General features: G+C 57.3%; 1 protein-coding gene across 8 annotated transcripts; it reads right to left on the bottom strand.

The window, feature by feature from the left end:
- Positions 1 to 2,420: 2,420 nt before the first annotated feature.
- LOC138446130 (maestro heat-like repeat family member 5) lies at positions 2,421 to 15,837 on the bottom strand. Of its 8 annotated transcripts, none has more exons than XR_011259137.1 (15): positions 11,409 to 15,837; positions 11,219 to 11,313; positions 9,942 to 10,091; positions 9,253 to 9,407; positions 8,659 to 8,803; positions 8,297 to 8,481; positions 7,827 to 7,964; positions 7,502 to 7,613; positions 7,111 to 7,254; positions 6,380 to 6,556; positions 4,973 to 5,128; positions 4,163 to 4,285; positions 3,127 to 3,636; positions 2,920 to 2,994; positions 2,421 to 2,687 (listed from the first exon to the last, which is right to left on the bottom strand). XR_011259137.1 is itself a non-coding variant. In XM_069600838.1 (15 exons), the coding sequence occupies exons 1-15, from the start codon at positions 11,533 to 11,535 to the stop codon at positions 2,529 to 2,531; spliced, it is 2,049 nt and encodes a 682-aa protein (XP_069456939.1). In that variant the 5' UTR covers positions 11,536 to 15,837; the 3' UTR covers positions 2,421 to 2,528. The 8 variants fall into 8 exon arrangements, 5 of the variants coding, with proteins under 5 accessions (XP_069456939.1, XP_069456940.1, XP_069456941.1 ...); XM_069600838.1 differs by having other exon boundaries at positions 2,421 to 2,692; positions 3,127 to 3,229; XM_069600839.1 differs by having other exon boundaries at positions 3,127 to 3,229.
- Positions 15,838 to 16,211: the final 374 nt, after the last annotated feature.

Below are 16,211 nucleotides of genomic sequence, written 5' to 3'. Positions count from 1 at the left end.
GCCATAGATGCCACCTCCAGCCCTCTCCCCTCCCCAGAACTGGGGGTAGGTTCACAGTTCCCCCTGGTCCCAAGGTCGACTCTCCTAGCAGCCAGCCCTCTCCTCTGGTGGGTCCAGAAACCACCTCTTTGACGTGCAGAAAGACTCTTTCAACCTCATCACTTATGACCTTGCAAGGGTTTGGGGCACTCTGTGCCAGAAGAGAGAAGAAGACCAAGTGTGTGTTTCTTATTATAAATCACCCTATCGCACCAGGGTATTTTAGGTTCCATTCCTTCCTCCTGGAGTATGTTTTCCTAAGCCCCTCAATCTGTTGATGGTAAACTCTTCTTTCCATAGAGGATTAAGGTCTGGCACGTTATCACCACTGCCCACGCAAGTCCCACTCTGGCTTATTAACGTGTTTATTTATTCTTCTTTACCCCCATAATCCTCCCACCAACCCATAAGCAGCTACTCTAGTTTAGTTAATGTGCCTTTTTTGTTTGTAAGTGCTCTTAGGGAGAAAAAAAAAAAAGTGTTTTCTATAAGCTTTTTATTCTGAAATAAGCTTACAGAAGAGTTGCCGAGATAGTATAGAGGTTCCTTATACCCTTTGCAAGCTTCCTGTAATGTGAACATCTTCTATAACCACGGTAATAAAAGGGTACATATTTTAAATTTATTTAAATTATATTGCTATATATCTCAATTTTGTTTTCCACTTTTTTCCACTAAGCATTTTTTTTCTCAAAGATCCATCTGGGTTGCTATGTGTGCATCTGATCTGCTATTTCTCTTTTTTTTTCTTGACTTAGTTTCTTTTAATAAAAAATGCTGCTGAATGTGTATCACAGATTATATGAAGCTATACATAACAACACTCTCTGTGCGTAAAAACTGTGATGCGCGTTCTTGAATTTTATATTTTTATTTAACTTTATTGAGATACAATGTATATATAATAAGCATCACCCATCTTAAGCATTTGATGAGTTTCAGCAACATACGACTCTCACAGCCAAGTAAGACTGGGGTGAGGTCTGGACTGAGACCCTCACAACCGTCACACAAGAGGGACACAGAAGTGTTGATTTTCTCATTGCTGAGTTTCAGTTCCCCGTATGTTTTAGACATCCTTTATCAGATATGTGTTTGGCCAGTGTTTTCTTCCAGTCTCTGACTGGTCTCTTCAATCTTTCAACAGTGTCTTTTACAGAGCAGGATTTTTTAATTTAAAAAAATTTTTTTAATTAAATTTTTAAATTAAAAAAAATGAGCATCATTTTTTTCCTCCATGGATTCTACTTTTGTGTTCTATCTAAAAACTCACTGTCACATCCAAGGGAGATGGATGTAGCCTGTGTGCCCACGTCTCAAATGTCCCACCATCACAAGCACTGCTCTGCACTTTCGGACTTGGACAAGGATCGCTTTGTTTTGCAAATGCGGGAGTGGAATTGCTGGGTTATCAGATATGTGTATTCTAGTCGTCCAAGGGTCAGACTGCTCTCCACTTGTTGACACCAGTGCTTTTGAGAGGCAGCCATACATTAAGAAGTACAGTTATTGTAACTTACCCAAGATCCGGTTGTATTTTGGCGGGAGGTGTCTTCAGAGCATCTAGTCTGCATACCATGGAGGCTGGACTCTCTCCCTTTATCTTCTGTCCCATCTGCCGATCCTAAAGTGACCTTGCGGAGACCTGTGTCCTTCTGCCTTCCTTACCCCCAACCTTGGGAGCACTCCACACTGCCCACCCTCTTCTTTCAGAAGACACGCTCTGCCCTTGGCTCCTGTGGCTCCACACCACCTCCCCCCAACTGCTGATGCTCAGGGTCTTCTCTGGGCTCAGCCAGAGGCCCCTGGCAGGAGGGAAGACTTCGAAGGGGAAGGGGTAAAGTCTGGGCTGGGAAGGATGGCCACCCTGGACAGGGCTGGGCAGGGCCCCTAGACTCTGCAGAGGCAGGGGAAAGACCTCGGCCAAAAGGCGGTAGAAGGTGGGGACCAAATTGCCGAGGGTCCCGGGGCCACACTTCAGAATTAAAACAGGATCCTGATGGCAGGATGGGCAGGGGTGGGATGCTCATTTAGCAGGAGGTCAGCACAGGAAGGCGGGGAGCTCAGGGCCTGGACCACAGTGAGGCACGTGGAAGATTCTAGCAGTTGGGAGGAAGCATCGTGGGATCTGGAAAGGCCGGGGAGGGGTGAGGAGGGGGTGCCAAGGTGACCCCTGAGGCTCCAGGCCCAGTGCCCTCGGGGGAGTGCCTGGCTCACACAGCCAAAGGAGACACCCAGCCAAGATGCTGAGGACCCTGTGTTGCCGGCCCTTTGGGTCCAGGGCCAGTCAGCATTTGGGTCTGGAGGGGAGGCTGCCAGGCCCTGGCTGAGGAGGGGGCATCAGGAGCGCTCAGGGTAGAAAGAGCCCAGGGAGGCCAGAAGAAACTCCTCATATTTAATACAGAACCAAAAAACACAACACAACAAAACCAACTGCAAACAACGGCAGCCCCAGATTGACTCAGAAGATCATCACATACTGGGACAGTTCAGTGACGTCTTCGGAGAAGTGCTTGTAGAATTTGCGGCTCACGGAGTCGGGGTCCTGCTTGAGCATCTCGAAGTCTGCAGCAGAGACCCAAGGGTCCTCCAGCCGCGGCACAGCAGGCCGTGGTGCGGAGGGCAGGTGCAGAGGGAGGGGACAGGACCTGCCCTGGGAATCCGGTCTTTGAAGACACTGCCCTTCCGGGGACTCCATCAGAGTGGTATGAGGGGTCACAGCCAGTCCCCAGGGCCCACATAGGGTGTGGGGAGGGGTAGGTCATGGCCTGTCCTGGAATCAGTTCTCAAGGGGAAGATGACAGCCCACCCTGGGGAGGGGCTGAGGCTGTTCCAGCATCAGGGGAGTTCCCATGCGGCTCAGGGTGGCCCCGCGCTTACACTTCTTGAGGGTCTTCACGTCGCCCTTCTTCAGGTAGAAGCAGAGATCGGTGAAGTAGTCCTGCAGGATACCCCCTGCAAGGGGGAGGGGGAGGGCCGCTGAGGGAGGCAGGCAAGGACAAGGGGCAGGTGCCCGGCTGGCAGACTGAGTGGACCTCAGGGCCCAGGAGTGTGGCTTCACGTGGATCGGGCAATGGCCACACCTACCGATGAACTTCATGGCCGTGAGCTTCAGGCACCTGTTGGGGCTGTCCAGGTACACCAGCGCCTGCATCAGAAACTGGTGGTAGCTGCTGAAGTTGCTCTCTACCTGGGGTGGTGAGGAAGGAGACGGGTGGACAATGGGCGGTGGCCCTCGCGCTCCCTGGCCCTGCCTTCCAAGCCTGGAAGGGGGAGGGCCGTGACACCGGGCTGGCTCCAGGGCTGGTCCAGGGCAGGGAATCTGGACCCCTGGCAGGGCTGCAGCTCTGCCGGACTGCCCTTCTCACGCACATCTCCGGTGGGACCTTGCCTCCCGGTTGCCCCCGCCTCATACGGTCCAGATGTCTCCCAGGAAGTGGCCTCTGCCCCTCCTGGGAGCACTCTGGGCCATCAGAGTCCACAGGGTGTGGGCAGCCTGCGGGTCTCCTCTGTTCAGAGGTGTATGTGTGGCGATCCGGTGTCCTGCTGTTCCTCTGGTCCGGGGAGCAGGGTCCTGTCTGTGCCTGGAGCCTGCAACTGCCACGGCCGGGGCAGGGATCACGTCAGGCCCGGAATACAGAGCTGTGGAGCTGCGGCATCTCTTGCTCTCCCCAGCCAGTCCACGTCCATCTCCACACACATCTCTGCGCAGGGTGGGGGTCTGGTCCACTGCCAGTGCTGGGACCTACAGGGCCTGCCCGACGTGCACACTGGGACGTCAGGGGCCGCCATGTCCCCTGGGGCCCCTCCACAGTGGTGTGGGGCTGCTGCCGGCAGGGCCCCCTCGTCCAGACCCATGGTAGGGGTGCGGTTTCCTGTGTGGCCCACCCTGGAGGCCCTGAGTGCCACGGCAGAGAGGCAACAGCGTCCTCCCAGAGGCTGAAGTCTCCAACCCAACACAGAGCCGGCATTTAATAAACACCCACAGGACCAAGGCGGGGGGACTTGAGGGAGCGCTGGCTGCCCCGCCCACTCTGGGAACCCCTCAGGGGACCTTGTCTGCACCCAGCCCGTCTCCACCTCCCTTACCTCCTCGACCCTGCCAGGGGGGCCAGCATCTCACCATGTAGATAAAGACGTCGTTCTCAGCGCCTGGGCCGTGCCCCCAGGCCAACTTGCTGAAGAGCTCCTTCCGGAACTCCCACTTCAGCAGGATGGCGCAGCGCAGGAAGGTTAACTTTGTCTTCTGTGGGTGCCCAGAGACAGGTCATCACCCCTGCATTGCACCCTCCCTGGCCCAGCAAGCACCCCCTCCCAGCTGTACCTCAGGGGAGCTGCACCGTGGCAGGAAGTGGGGCCCCCACGGCAGAGTCTTCACTCCCCGAGACTGCGGGTGTCCTGTTGTCATTCACAGGAGGGTTCCAGTGGTGCCTTGGCCACCCAGGCCTCCTTCCCAACCCTGAGTGCGTCTCCCAGTTCAGGGGCTAGGCACCCAAGGAAAGTGTTGGCCTTTTGCTCACCCGCCCCCACCAGCCATGGACCCTGGTCTCACGACTCCTTTAGAGAGTCCCTGCGTCCCCGTGATGGGCAGAATTGTGTCACCAAGATCCATGTGTTGGAGTTCTAAACCCCAGGGCTTTAGGGTATGAATGTATTTGGAGAAAAGGTCCTTAGGGAGGTGACTGATGGAAGGTGAGGTCTGAGAGCCGCCTTGATCCAGTATGACTGGTGTCCTGATAAGGAGGGGCGATCAGGACACAGGCACCAAGGAGGGACCACCGCATGAGGCCACAGGGAGAGGACGGCCATCCACACACCATGGAGAGCGGCCTAAGGGCTGGCCCTTCCAAGCTCTGGATCTCAGCGACAACGGCCAGTGGCGGCTTACAACCTCAACCCAAGCTGATGAAGACAGGCACGCCAGACCACTCACCGTGACCACCTCAGGGCAGGAGTCGGCCAGGTGGAAGAGCAGGGGCACCAGGGCCTGGAAGGCATGGCTCTTGAGTGCCTGCCGAAACTTCTTGCCACCGCTGTAGATGACATCTCCGTATAGCAAGATGGCTCCGCCACGCACACCCTCCTGCTCCTGCCAGAGACGGGCAGGTCTTCCCCTCAGCCAGGCAATCTGCTGGCGCCAGAGGCCCCACTGCAGCCCCAGCCCCACCAGGCCACTCGCCCTGCCTGCTGCCACCCACCTCTCACCTTCCGTTCCAGCCCAGCGACGGCAGTGGCAGGTGGGTGCCATCACGCTCGCTCTCTTCAGCACAGGGCGAGCCGAACCCCTCCCTCCACCCCCTGGCCCTGCTGCCCAGGCTGCCCCGGCGTGGGTCACAAGGGCTGGCTGCCTGCTCCTGCTGTCCCCTCCCACAGCTGCCACCTTCTGCTGGGTTGGCCTCTTACCCCGGTGTTTCTCCTGTGCTATTTCTCTGGGGGCCTCAGGCTGCCAGCAACCACACCTCCAACTCCCAGGGAGACTAGGACAGGGGTTAGAGCACAGACCCTGGAGCTGGCTCTGTCACCCGCTAGCTCTGTGACCCTGAGCAAGGCTTCTTCAGTGCATGACTCAGTTTCCCCTTTTATGGCAAGGGGCTGACAATAGCACCTTTGTCCTTGGGCCACACTGAGTGCTGAACCTCACTATCCTACTCTGCGCCCCAGTTCCTCCAGCTTCATCAGACCTCCGTGGGACAGCAGCCCCGAGGTCTCCTAGACACAGCGTGAACGGTGGCACAGTCTGCCTACCCCCACCCCTCCACAGTCCCTGAGGACTGTGCCCGCAATCCCTGAGGTCCTTCTGGTGGCCCAGCGGCCCTGCCTCAGTTCAAGCCTCACCACTCTTAAGCTTCTCATTTATTCAGAACCGCTGAAATCATTTACCCTGCCCCCACTCATTCTCTACGTGTCAACCTAGGCGGGCCCTGCCCTCTGCTCCCACCCCACCACCACTTCTGGATGAGGAATGCAGATGACTATCTCTGAGGCAGCTTCAAGTCCTCACAGAACCGTCCTGCCCTGGGCCAGGTTCCCGCTGGGCTCCACCTGTGGACGTTATCCACGACGCCAAGAGCAGCAGCTTCGGCTGCTCTGATTGGAGGGGGTTAACCTCTCTGGCTGCTCTGATTGGCAGGAGTTAACCGCCCTGGCTGCTCTGATTGGCAGGGGTTGGGTGGGTGAGGGTGTGTGGCGGCTGTGGCTTGGCAGGAGTTAACCGCCCTGGCTGCTCTGATTGGAGGGTGTTCACTGCTCTGGCTGCTCTGATTGGCAGGGGTGGGGGTGGGCGTGGGGTGTGGTGGCTCTGGCTGTTCTGATTGGCAGGCTTGGGCACTGGGTTCCTCACGGCTTCAAATAGCGGCAGCAGGTGCTGAGCCATCTTGACGCTGACGGCGCCAACGCCCTGGGCGCCCAGCTGGTGCAGGACGTCACCCAGGATCTCCATCAGGCCCAGCAGGTCCTGGGGCTGGGGTTTCAGGAAGCTGTCCAGCAGCCCGGTCAGCTGGTTCCGGAGCAGGACCACCTGCCGGGAGACGCGGCCGCCCGCTGTCCCACTCAGCGGCCTCCGCAGTGCCCTTTCTCACCTCTCCACCAGCGCCATATACCCAGGCCGAGTCCCCCGCTGCGGCTGCCTCTCCTCGGCACTCCTGGACCCCCTTCGCGCCCAGTGGAGACCCGGCCCCAGCCCCCAGCTGGGGTCTTGGAGGAGGACGTGTGCCCGGAGGCCCACAAGGCAGGAGGGGGAAGGGCGTCCCCATAGAGGCAAGTGTGAGCTCTCGGTGTCTGGGTGGAGTATGGACGGACGACCTGGCAGGGACGGACGCCTCTGGTTAGGGATGTCTACCTGGAAAGGAGGCCGGGGTCGCAGACCTCAAAGTCGCTGAGCCCCTTTCGGTCCAGAAAGTCTAGGACCCGCGGCGCTGCGCAGTGCAGCAAGGTGTCCCCAGCCCTCCCCGTCTGCCCCGCCCCGGCCTGCCGTGCCTTCCTCATCCACCCCTTCCTAGGTGACCTGTGGCGGAGACTCTTTTCCATCGCGCCCTCCTCCTACCTGAAGCCTCCTCCCTGCTCCCTCCTCACCTTCTGAGGTTGCATGAGGCTGCTGCAGAGGCCCTTTAGGCTCATGGCCCTCACCAGCGGGTTGGGGTTGTTGAGGCCCAGGTTCAGGAAGCTGTCTATGGTTCTCCGAGACATGTACTGGGTGAGCTCTTGGCCACTGAGAAACTAGGCAGGGGCGGCACAGTCAGCTCACCAGTTTCTTACGGCTGCCAGGGGAGACGGGCCCGCAGCCGGGCATGAGACAGCGGGGCTAGAGGCATGGCAGTGCTTGCAGGCAGCAAGGAGATCTGACTCGGAAGGCGTAAGCTATGGGGCCTGTATTTCAGGGGTAGGGATGGAAGTCCATCCTCTGTCCTGAGGGCCAGAGGGCACTGGTGAGGGTAGAGGTGAGGCATGGCCGGAAGGGGCTGACCTCTGTGATGATGAGGATGGCTACGATGTTGTCCCGTTCTTCAGGGCTCTTCAGGAAGATGACTGCCTGCCCCAAGACCGCTTTGACCTCACAGTCGTAGTGGGCCATGGCCCTGTTAGATGGAGGAGGCCGACAGGGGGACATGAAGTCTCCCTCCTTGGCCAAGGGGACCCCTGTATCCCAACAGACCTTCCTCACTCAGGGAGATGACCCAGGTGACTCAGCCTGGAGTGCAGGGTCCCAATAAGGAGTTTCAGAGGGCGGGGGGCACAGTGTCCATCAGGGGTGCGGTCTGGGGCAGGCCCCTCCCAGGCTTGGAGCTTACCTGGCCAGGAGGGTCACCCCTTCGGTGTAGGTTTCCAAATGCTCAAAGAGCTCCCAGCCCCTTAGCAGCTTGACGTGGGCGAACACCTCCCAGTAATTGGTGGTCCAGAAAAGACCCTTTAGGGCTTCCAGGCATGTCCTAGGGGCAAGAAGGGTCTTGAGATGGGGTGAAAGAGGGCAAGGGCCCACTTCTCCAGCATAACCTACGCTCTCCCAATTGGGTGGGGCGAGCAGCCTCCTTCCACACGCCCCTCCTGCAGGAGGGTCACTGTCTGCTGCTCAGTCCCCTGCTTCCCACCCTGGACCCCCAGGTGGGACCAGAGCTCATCCTTTTTGGGTGGGTCTCCAGCCCTTAGCCCCAGTCCTTTTGCCCACCAGGGCTTCTAGGGGTGAGTGGAAGGAACCAGAAAGAAGGTGTGGGTTGGGGTCCTGAGAGGGGGCTGGGCCCAGAGGCTGAGTCTCACATCTCACCTGCAGGGGCTGAGGGCCTTGGCCTCCAAGGCCTCCTCCTGGTAGTCGGACATGCCCTCCACCACATCCAGCTCAAACAAGTAGTGGAGCTGGGTGAGAAGGCCCAGGAGGATCCCTGCGAAGGCCCAGCGCACCGTGGCCTTGTACTCACGTATGTAGAGGAGTTCATAAATGGTGCCCAGGGCCTGCAGGAGGACAGGCACTGCCCTTGGTCCCTGAGGAGGGTCTGGTGCCAGCCTCAAGCTGGCCCCACCCTGGGACTCAGCATCCAGGGAGACCCTCTGCCAGACCACCCTGGCCTCCCCAGGGCCCCCAAATGTCAGACTCTTTTGCAGGGGGTAGGGTGCAGGGGAAGGGCTCACCAGCAAGGAAACAAGCTCAGCCTGCACTGGGACCTTGATGAGCTCCCGGGGGGGCCGCAGCTTCAGCTTCGTGTAGAGCAGTGTGACGACCTTGCGGGCCAGCCGGCTGTTGGTGGCCAGGGCCTTCCACAGGGGCATGACCTGCCTGGAGAGGCGGGGATCAGTCCCGCCAGCTGGCTGGCCACTCTGGGACATGACCCCAGGGCAGCAGGGCAGTGGAGGTAGCCAGGCTCTGCAGGATCTGCTGGGACACGGTGTGCTCAGGGCCAGGCAGCGACGGGAGCTGCTGGGGGCTCTTTAGTGCTGTCACGTTTCCCAGCTGACCTCCCCGCCCTCTGCAGGTTGGTTCCTGGGAGCTCTCTGAGCCTGAAGGGATGCATCCCTGCCATGGGGCCCTTCTTGGGACACTGCCTCAGCCCATCAGCATGGTGCATCTTCAGAGACCCTGGCTGCCCTGGTCTGGAGTCTAGGCAGTGGGTGGGGTCAGGCTGAAGTGCATGGGCAGTTCTGCCTTGGGAAGTGTCTGTGGACTGGAGGGTGGACCACGGGGATGGACGGATGTTCACCTTTGGGCCATGGGCGCAAGTGACCTACCTCTCTGAGGGAGGGCACAGGGACAGCATCACTTCGACAGTCTGCTGCGTGTGCTGCGTGCCCAGCACCGTCACGGCCTTCATCGTGGTCTGCAGAATGCTTGTGAAGACGATGCAGGGCAGCTCCTGAAACAGCTCCTGCAGGATCTCGGCCACCTGTGCGGGGAGGGTGGGCCACGAGAGCCTCGGAGCAGCCCCTGTGCCCGGTCTCCTCCAGGAGGACGTCCCCGCCTGCAGCCAGTGGGGTGTCTGGACGTGTGCAGGCCCCAAGGGGGCTGCCCCCAGCTGGGCTGAGCCCCCCATTGCTGCAGGCTCATGTGAAAATGGACATCAGCTCAAGGGCCCAGTGGGCCTGGCCGTCTCTGCGGAAGGTGACTTTTCGAGTGGGCTGTGGACTAGGTTGGCCGAGCCAGACCAGGGCAGTCAAACTCTTGGCGGGGGTGAGGCCTCTTTCTCTCTTTCTTGCTGGACAAGACTGTGACAGAGGCAGGGTGCTCCTCTGATTGCCTGTGGCAGGGGCCTGGGACATTGAGGAGTCCAGCCAGATGGGGACCCCTGGGCCTCGCTGAAGCTCAGCCTTGCCGACCAGAGCAAATGGCCAAGAGCAGCCTCAGGACTTCCTGCTTCCAGGGCTCAGGGGGCCTTGGTAAAGAGGCCTGGTGTGTGCATGGCCCCTGCCTGGCGGCCCACCTGCTCTGGCTTGATGCTACGGTCCTCCATGATGGTCATGAGCAGCTCCGAGGCCAGGTGGCTGTTGAGGGAGTCGTGGCTACACAGCCCTTGCAGGAGCGTGAGCACGAGCTGTGTGTGCTGAGCCACCGTGAGGTGCTCGTCCAAGGTCTGCAGCAGAGGGGCCGGGCTGAAGGGCCGAGGGTTCCTTCCCCGGGCAGCCACCGTCCAGGCCATCCCCATGTGTGCTTGAAGACGAAGCTGGGCTGTGCTCTCACCCAGGGACAGAGTGAGCACCAGCTGCACAGAGTGCAGAGACCCCAGGAGGGCCCCACTTGAACCCCTAACCCCAGCGGCTGTTGGTGCCGGCCTGGCTGGCCTCCACAAGCCGTGGACTGCCACTCAGTAGCCAGAAATGTGGCCGCTGCAGGCTCACAGCTGCCCGTTCTCTGGAAAACTGCTCTGCAGAGGCAGAGGGCAAGCAGCTGTGCTCCACCCCTAGCCTGGGATAGAGGGGGGGCTGACTCTGGTGCCTCCCCTGGGCGGGGCTGAGACCACACCCTGCTCAGCCCTCACCCCTCCTCAGTCGAGGGCGCTGGGACTCTGCCCGGGCCCTGCCTCTAGGGCACCCGCTAGAGGCATGGGCTTTTTGGCTGTGAGCCCCTGGGGAGGGTCCTCAGGGACATCCGTGCTCCCGTTCTAGCCTGTGATAAGAGCGGCTGGATACCAGGCTCGGTGAGCCTCCCTCAAAAGGTGGGGAAACGGGCACAGAAAGTTCGACGACCCACCAGGGCACTCAATCAGTGAGGCGCAGACTTTGGACTCAAACCCAAGCCCAAGAATCCCAGTCCAACTCAAAAGGAGAGCTGAGCCCGAGGACGTGATCTGGGTGGGGGGTGGGGGGGCAGAGGGGGCGAGAGAAGGGAGACCAGCCATCCTGCTTGCCCTAACCAGGGATGGGGGTGCTAAGGCCAGCTGTCACCCTAGTGGGGGGCCACAGGGGGTCCAGAAGGAGAGGATGCTGGGAAGGGAGGTTCTATAAATGTCTGTGAGACCACAGACTCTGTGTCTCCTAAGGGACCGCATCACGGTTGGGTGAGTGGGGTGGGGGTGGAGTTCTAAGGGGAAGAAAAAGGAGGTACTTCCCTTGAAAGAGCTCTGGGGACCGGGCACTTACTAACCTGCCCAGATTGCAGAGGCCCTCCCCTGGCCCCATCTGTGAAATGGGCAGGCCGACTCAGTGCTCTTGGGCAGTCCGGGGCTCTGCAGGAGCACCCTCCAGCCTTCCCAGCCCTCACCTTCACCAAACTGTAGAACTTCAGCTCTGAATCTTTGTTAGCCTTTGCTTCAAAGTTCTTCATTTTATTCAGATGCATGAACTCCGACGCGCTCCCTGCGGTGGGATGCTGGGTCAGGAGGCCTGCAGCCTGGGAGACGACACCCTCCCCCCACACCACCAGGGAGGCCTCCCCTGGCCCCATGGCTCACCCTTCTGCTGGATCAGAAGCTGCAGGAAGAGGTAGACGCACTGGTGGGAGTGGCTCTGGGTGAGCTGGTCCCTGTCCCACCACAGCAGCAGCAGCAGGCCCAGCTGGCGGCCCAGCCCTGAGGGCATGGCCTCCTCCTGGGGGAGGTGCGCAGTGAGCAGCCACCCAGCTTCTCGCCTCCACAGTCCCTCCCAGCCCTGCAGCTCTCAGCTGGTTCCTGTGGTCAGCGTCTCGTGGGTTGGGTGCTGGCGCCACGTCTGCAGAGGGGCCCTTGTTCACCTTTGGCACCCCTGTTTCCTCGCTGCTTCCGACCGGAAGTTAGTGCACTTCCTGTCCTCCCTTCCCTGTGTGCATGTGTGCACACCTCTGTGTGTGCACTCTTTCCTTCTGGCTGCTTTGGGATATTTCTCTGTTTACTGTTGTATTTCAGCAGCTTGGGGCCTTGGCTGAGGGTGGAGTGATCATACCAGGGCCCGTCCCCTTCCCTCCAGGTCTTTGTGTCTTGGCCCCCCCCCCGGCTCCTGGTCCTGGAGCTGAGAGTTCTCAGCTAAGCGCTCCTCCAGCTGGTCCTTGTATCGGCTGCCCGGTCCTCAAACACTGCCCTCTCCGTCGGGCCTTGCCTGAGGGCTCCGGGTAGCCCCCGGCTTCCCCCTCTTTCCTTCCAGTCTTGCTCACGGGGAGCCTTTCCATCCAGGTCGTCCCTGTTCTATTTGAACCACGACCTCCACCCCAGGTCTGGGCTCCTGGTGGGAGGGTGTCTGGGCCCCAGCGCTCGCCAAGCATCCCTGTGCTCAGCAGACAGGGACTGCGGGAGTCGAGAGGAGGCGGGGTGGGGGCCCGGCGGGGCACTCACGGTGAGCTTCACGTAGTCCACCACGTACTTGAGAAGCAGGAAGATGGACTGCACCACCCGCTTGCGCTCGTAGCCTTTGCTCGACTTCAGCCAGGGCTCTGCGTGCTGGGGCGGAGGCCAAAGCCAGAGACCTCAGCCCGCAGGCCTGCCCTCCTGCCCAGCTCCCACCCACCTGGAGCACAGCTGGGATGGTGGGGGTGGTAGGGGTGGCTCACAGCCCACGGGGCATGTTACCCTTTCCTACTTGTCCAGTAGCCTGGCACCTTAGGGTGAAGCACTGGGGCCACATGACTGCCCCTCGGTGCTCCCGGGGCTCTGGGGGCGAGTGGTGTGCCCCTGGGCCCTGGGCTGTGCAGGGGTAGCAGAGAGGGGCTGGTGTTTGAGGGACGGCCTCTCCAGGCTGCAGGAGAGCCCACAGGAGCTGATCCTCCCTGCCCCGGGGCTCCTGGAGGTAAGGGCACTGGGCCTCCCTGCTCCTTGCAGGGTCCGTACTGTTCTGAGGGAAGAGGCGAACACCCCCAGCACTTGGGTACATGTGCGAGGCACACTGGCTGACCTGCCCTCCTGGCCCTCCACCTGCAGGATGCTCCCTGGGTGGGGCCTGGGGTGGGGTGGGTACTGGGAGCCCTCACCTGCAGGAGGAAGCAAATCTCATCCATGCTCTCGTTCTCAGAGATGAAGGCCTGGAGGAGCAGGTCAAGTGCTTGCATGGACTTCTGGTACAGCGCCTGGTGGCCAGAGGGTAGCTGGTCAGCCTGGCTGCCACCAGGCACTTCGGGGGGAGCATAGACAGAGTGCCCCCACAGATGCCAACTCTTCGTGTTATAGCCTGTGGTGGTATCAAATCTGCCTCCGAGACCCCAGGAAGAAGCAGGGCTCCATGAGCCACGGGTGCTTCCAGGGGGTAGGCAGCACCCCACCCTGGCTCCTTGGACAGCTCTCTGTGGTCCTCCCACCTCCCAGTCTCCATGGCCTGTGTCCTCCGTTTGCTCAAACCCGTGTCCTGGGGTGAGTCCTGCCCTCTCTCCTCTCCCCTCCTTGCTTCTCCCTGGGAACATTTTTTGGCGCTTGTTCCCAGATATTTGAACTCAGACCCAAAGCCATACACAGACCTGCCCCAGTACTTGTGTGGTGGCAGACAGCAGACCTGCCGGCACTCGGCATTAGGAGCCACTGGGTGATTGTTGAATGAGTAAGTGATTGTGTCACTGTGGTCCATGCCACATGAACACGCCAAGTGGTGGGAATGACTGTGGCAAGCGCTCAGTAAAGCCTGGTTGAAATGAGGGAACCATGGCTGTTCCTCTACATAGCAATGCTGCAATCTGCCGCCTGGGACCAAAGATTTCTCAGGTTCAAAGGAGACAGTCTATGCTGTAATGCAAATAGGAACCGGAAATATAGTTGGCACCCTTGCAATGACAGCTCCCTAGCCATGCATCCGTTGTCTTCTTCAGTGGGTGCGTACTGAACATGCATCACACCACCTGCATGAGGCAACAGGAGAAAGCAGGCCTGGTTCCTGATCACGAGCCTCTCCCTGGCCAGTCGGAGAGAAGCAAGAGCATTTTGTTAAACTCTAAGGAGAAAAATTTGGGGCGGGGGGGGTGGCCTCCAAAATCACTGCAGAAGGTAACTGCAGCCATGAAATTAAAAGATGCTTACTCCTTGGAAGAAAAGCTATGGCCAACCTAGACAGCTTATTAAAACGCAGAGACAATTCTTTGCCACCAAAAGTCCATCTAGTCAAAGCTATGGTTTTTCCAGTACTCATGTATGGATGTGAGAGTTGGACTATAAAGAAAGCTGAGTGCCGAAGAATTGATGCTTTTGAACTGTGGTGTTGGAGAAGACTCTTGAGAGTCCCTTGGACTGCAAGGAGATCCAACCAGTCCATCCTAAAGGAAGTCAGTCCTGAATATTCGTTAGAAGGACTGATGCTGAAGCTGAAACTCCAATATTTGAGCCACCTGGTGCAAAGAACTGACTCATTTGTAAAGACCCTGATGCCAGGAAAGATTGAAGGCAGGAGGAGAAGGGGACAACAGAGGACGAGATGGTTGGATGGTATACCAACTCAATGGACATGAGTTTGAGCAAGCCCCAGGAGTTGGTGATGAACAGGGAAGCCTGCTGCTGCTGCTGCTGCTAAGTCACTTCAGTCGTGTCCGACTCTGTGCGACCCCATAGATGGCAGCCTACCAGGCTCCCCCATCCCTGGGATTCTCCAGGCAAGAACACTGGAGTGGGTTGCCATTTCCTTCTCCAACGCATGAAAGTGAAAAGTGGAAGTGAAGTCTGGCGGGCTGCAATCCACGGGATTGCAGAATCAGACATGACTGAGCAGCTGAACTGAACTGACTGAAGAAGAACAATAAACACCTAAAGAAGTTTGAGACTGAGTTGCTATTGAGTGCTGTAAAAGAGGTGACAAGCACCTCTTCCCTCAGACCCTAGAGCCCAAGGGCCCAGCACAGGCGGGTCCGTCTGCCCTCTGCTCCCCCTCCCAATGGAGGTATGTCACTGCAGGTCAAGGCCACTGGCATCCACAAGACGGAGAACCAGGGAGGGGAGAGGTGCACAGAGAGAACAGAGGGTCCCCTGGAGTCCAGCAGGTGAAGGTGGGACCCCCCAACCCAGGGTGGGAGAGAAGGTCCCCAGAGCTCAACGTGCTGGGACTGGGCCTGCACACACGGGCCTGGATAGAGAATGTCTTAATTCATGGGGAGAGGGCAGAGTCCAGAGGTGTGTTTGAGGCAGATTGAGCTCCAGAATCAGTGCTGCTCTAGCCCACCAGTAAAGATTTTTTTTTTTTTAAGATCTGAAAAAGTTTAGAGTTACAATTAATTTAACTGTGTACCACAACAAAGCCCCCTAATAATTATAGGAATACAAAAATATACAGCACATTAACAAACCTCATTTACGATGGTTCACATCTGTTTAAAAATTACCAGGTGTGCAATGAAGCAGGAAAACATGACCCACATTGAAAGAGAAATATTAGCCAAAATCCACCCATGAATGACAGATAAGAGTTAGTAGACAAACTCATTGAAACAGTGATTATAACTGTTTTCCACATGTTAATAAACTAGAGGAAAGTCTGAATTTGTAAGATAAAGACAAGATATGGAAAAAATGATCCAAATAGAACTTTTAAAGATGAAAACCAAAATGTATGAGATAAAACACACACCATGGGATGAAATTCAGATGAGATGTCAAAGAAAAAAAGATTAGTGAAATTTGAAATGTAATACCCAGACAAAAATATACTTCTAGTTCCAAAGTGGTAGAAAGAAGAAAGTAAGCAGAATATTAGTGACCTGCAGGGCGACTTCCAGCAGTCTAACACACGTGCACTGGAGGACGTATCCTAGACGTGGGGTGGGGTGTATGGCGAGAGTGTGTGAGAAAATAATGGCCAAAACTCCTCCATATTTGGTGAAAAGTATAAGTCCACAGTTCCAGATGTTCAACAAACTCCCAGCACAAGGAACATGAAGAAAATTACAAAAGCTCTACCATACAGAATTGCTTAAAAGCAGTCTTAAGGAGGAAGTATCAAAAAAAATAAAAAGCAATTGAACAGTCAAAGGAAAAAAGACCTGTTATTGGAGGAACAAAGTTAAGGATGGCAGCAGATTTTTTTGGATAAAACTATGTGATAAGACAGTGGTCAAGTGTGTAAAGCACTAACTCAAAAAAGAGGTACCTGTCAATTTAGAATTCTATACCCAGTGAAAATGCACTTCATTAACAAAAGCTAAATAAAGACCTTTTCAGATATAGGACAGCCAAGGTGCTGGAACTGTCAGATCTTTGAAAGGCCAGTCTCTGGATGAAAGGACTTTCATGCAGGATGGAAACGTAATATCTGAATCTACAAAAAGGAATAAAGACCTCCAGAAACAGAACTGTGTTGGCAAATATGAGACACATTTCTCA

The sequence above is a fragment of the Ovis canadensis genome, chromosome 9 (assembly GCF_042477335.2).
Source record: "Ovis canadensis isolate MfBH-ARS-UI-01 breed Bighorn chromosome 9, ARS-UI_OviCan_v2, whole genome shotgun sequence".
NCBI classification, from domain to species: domain Eukaryota; kingdom Metazoa; phylum Chordata; class Mammalia; order Artiodactyla; family Bovidae; genus Ovis; species Ovis canadensis.
The sequence above is the reverse complement of the archived record's forward strand: the minus strand, read 5'-3'. Positions and strand labels throughout refer to the sequence as shown.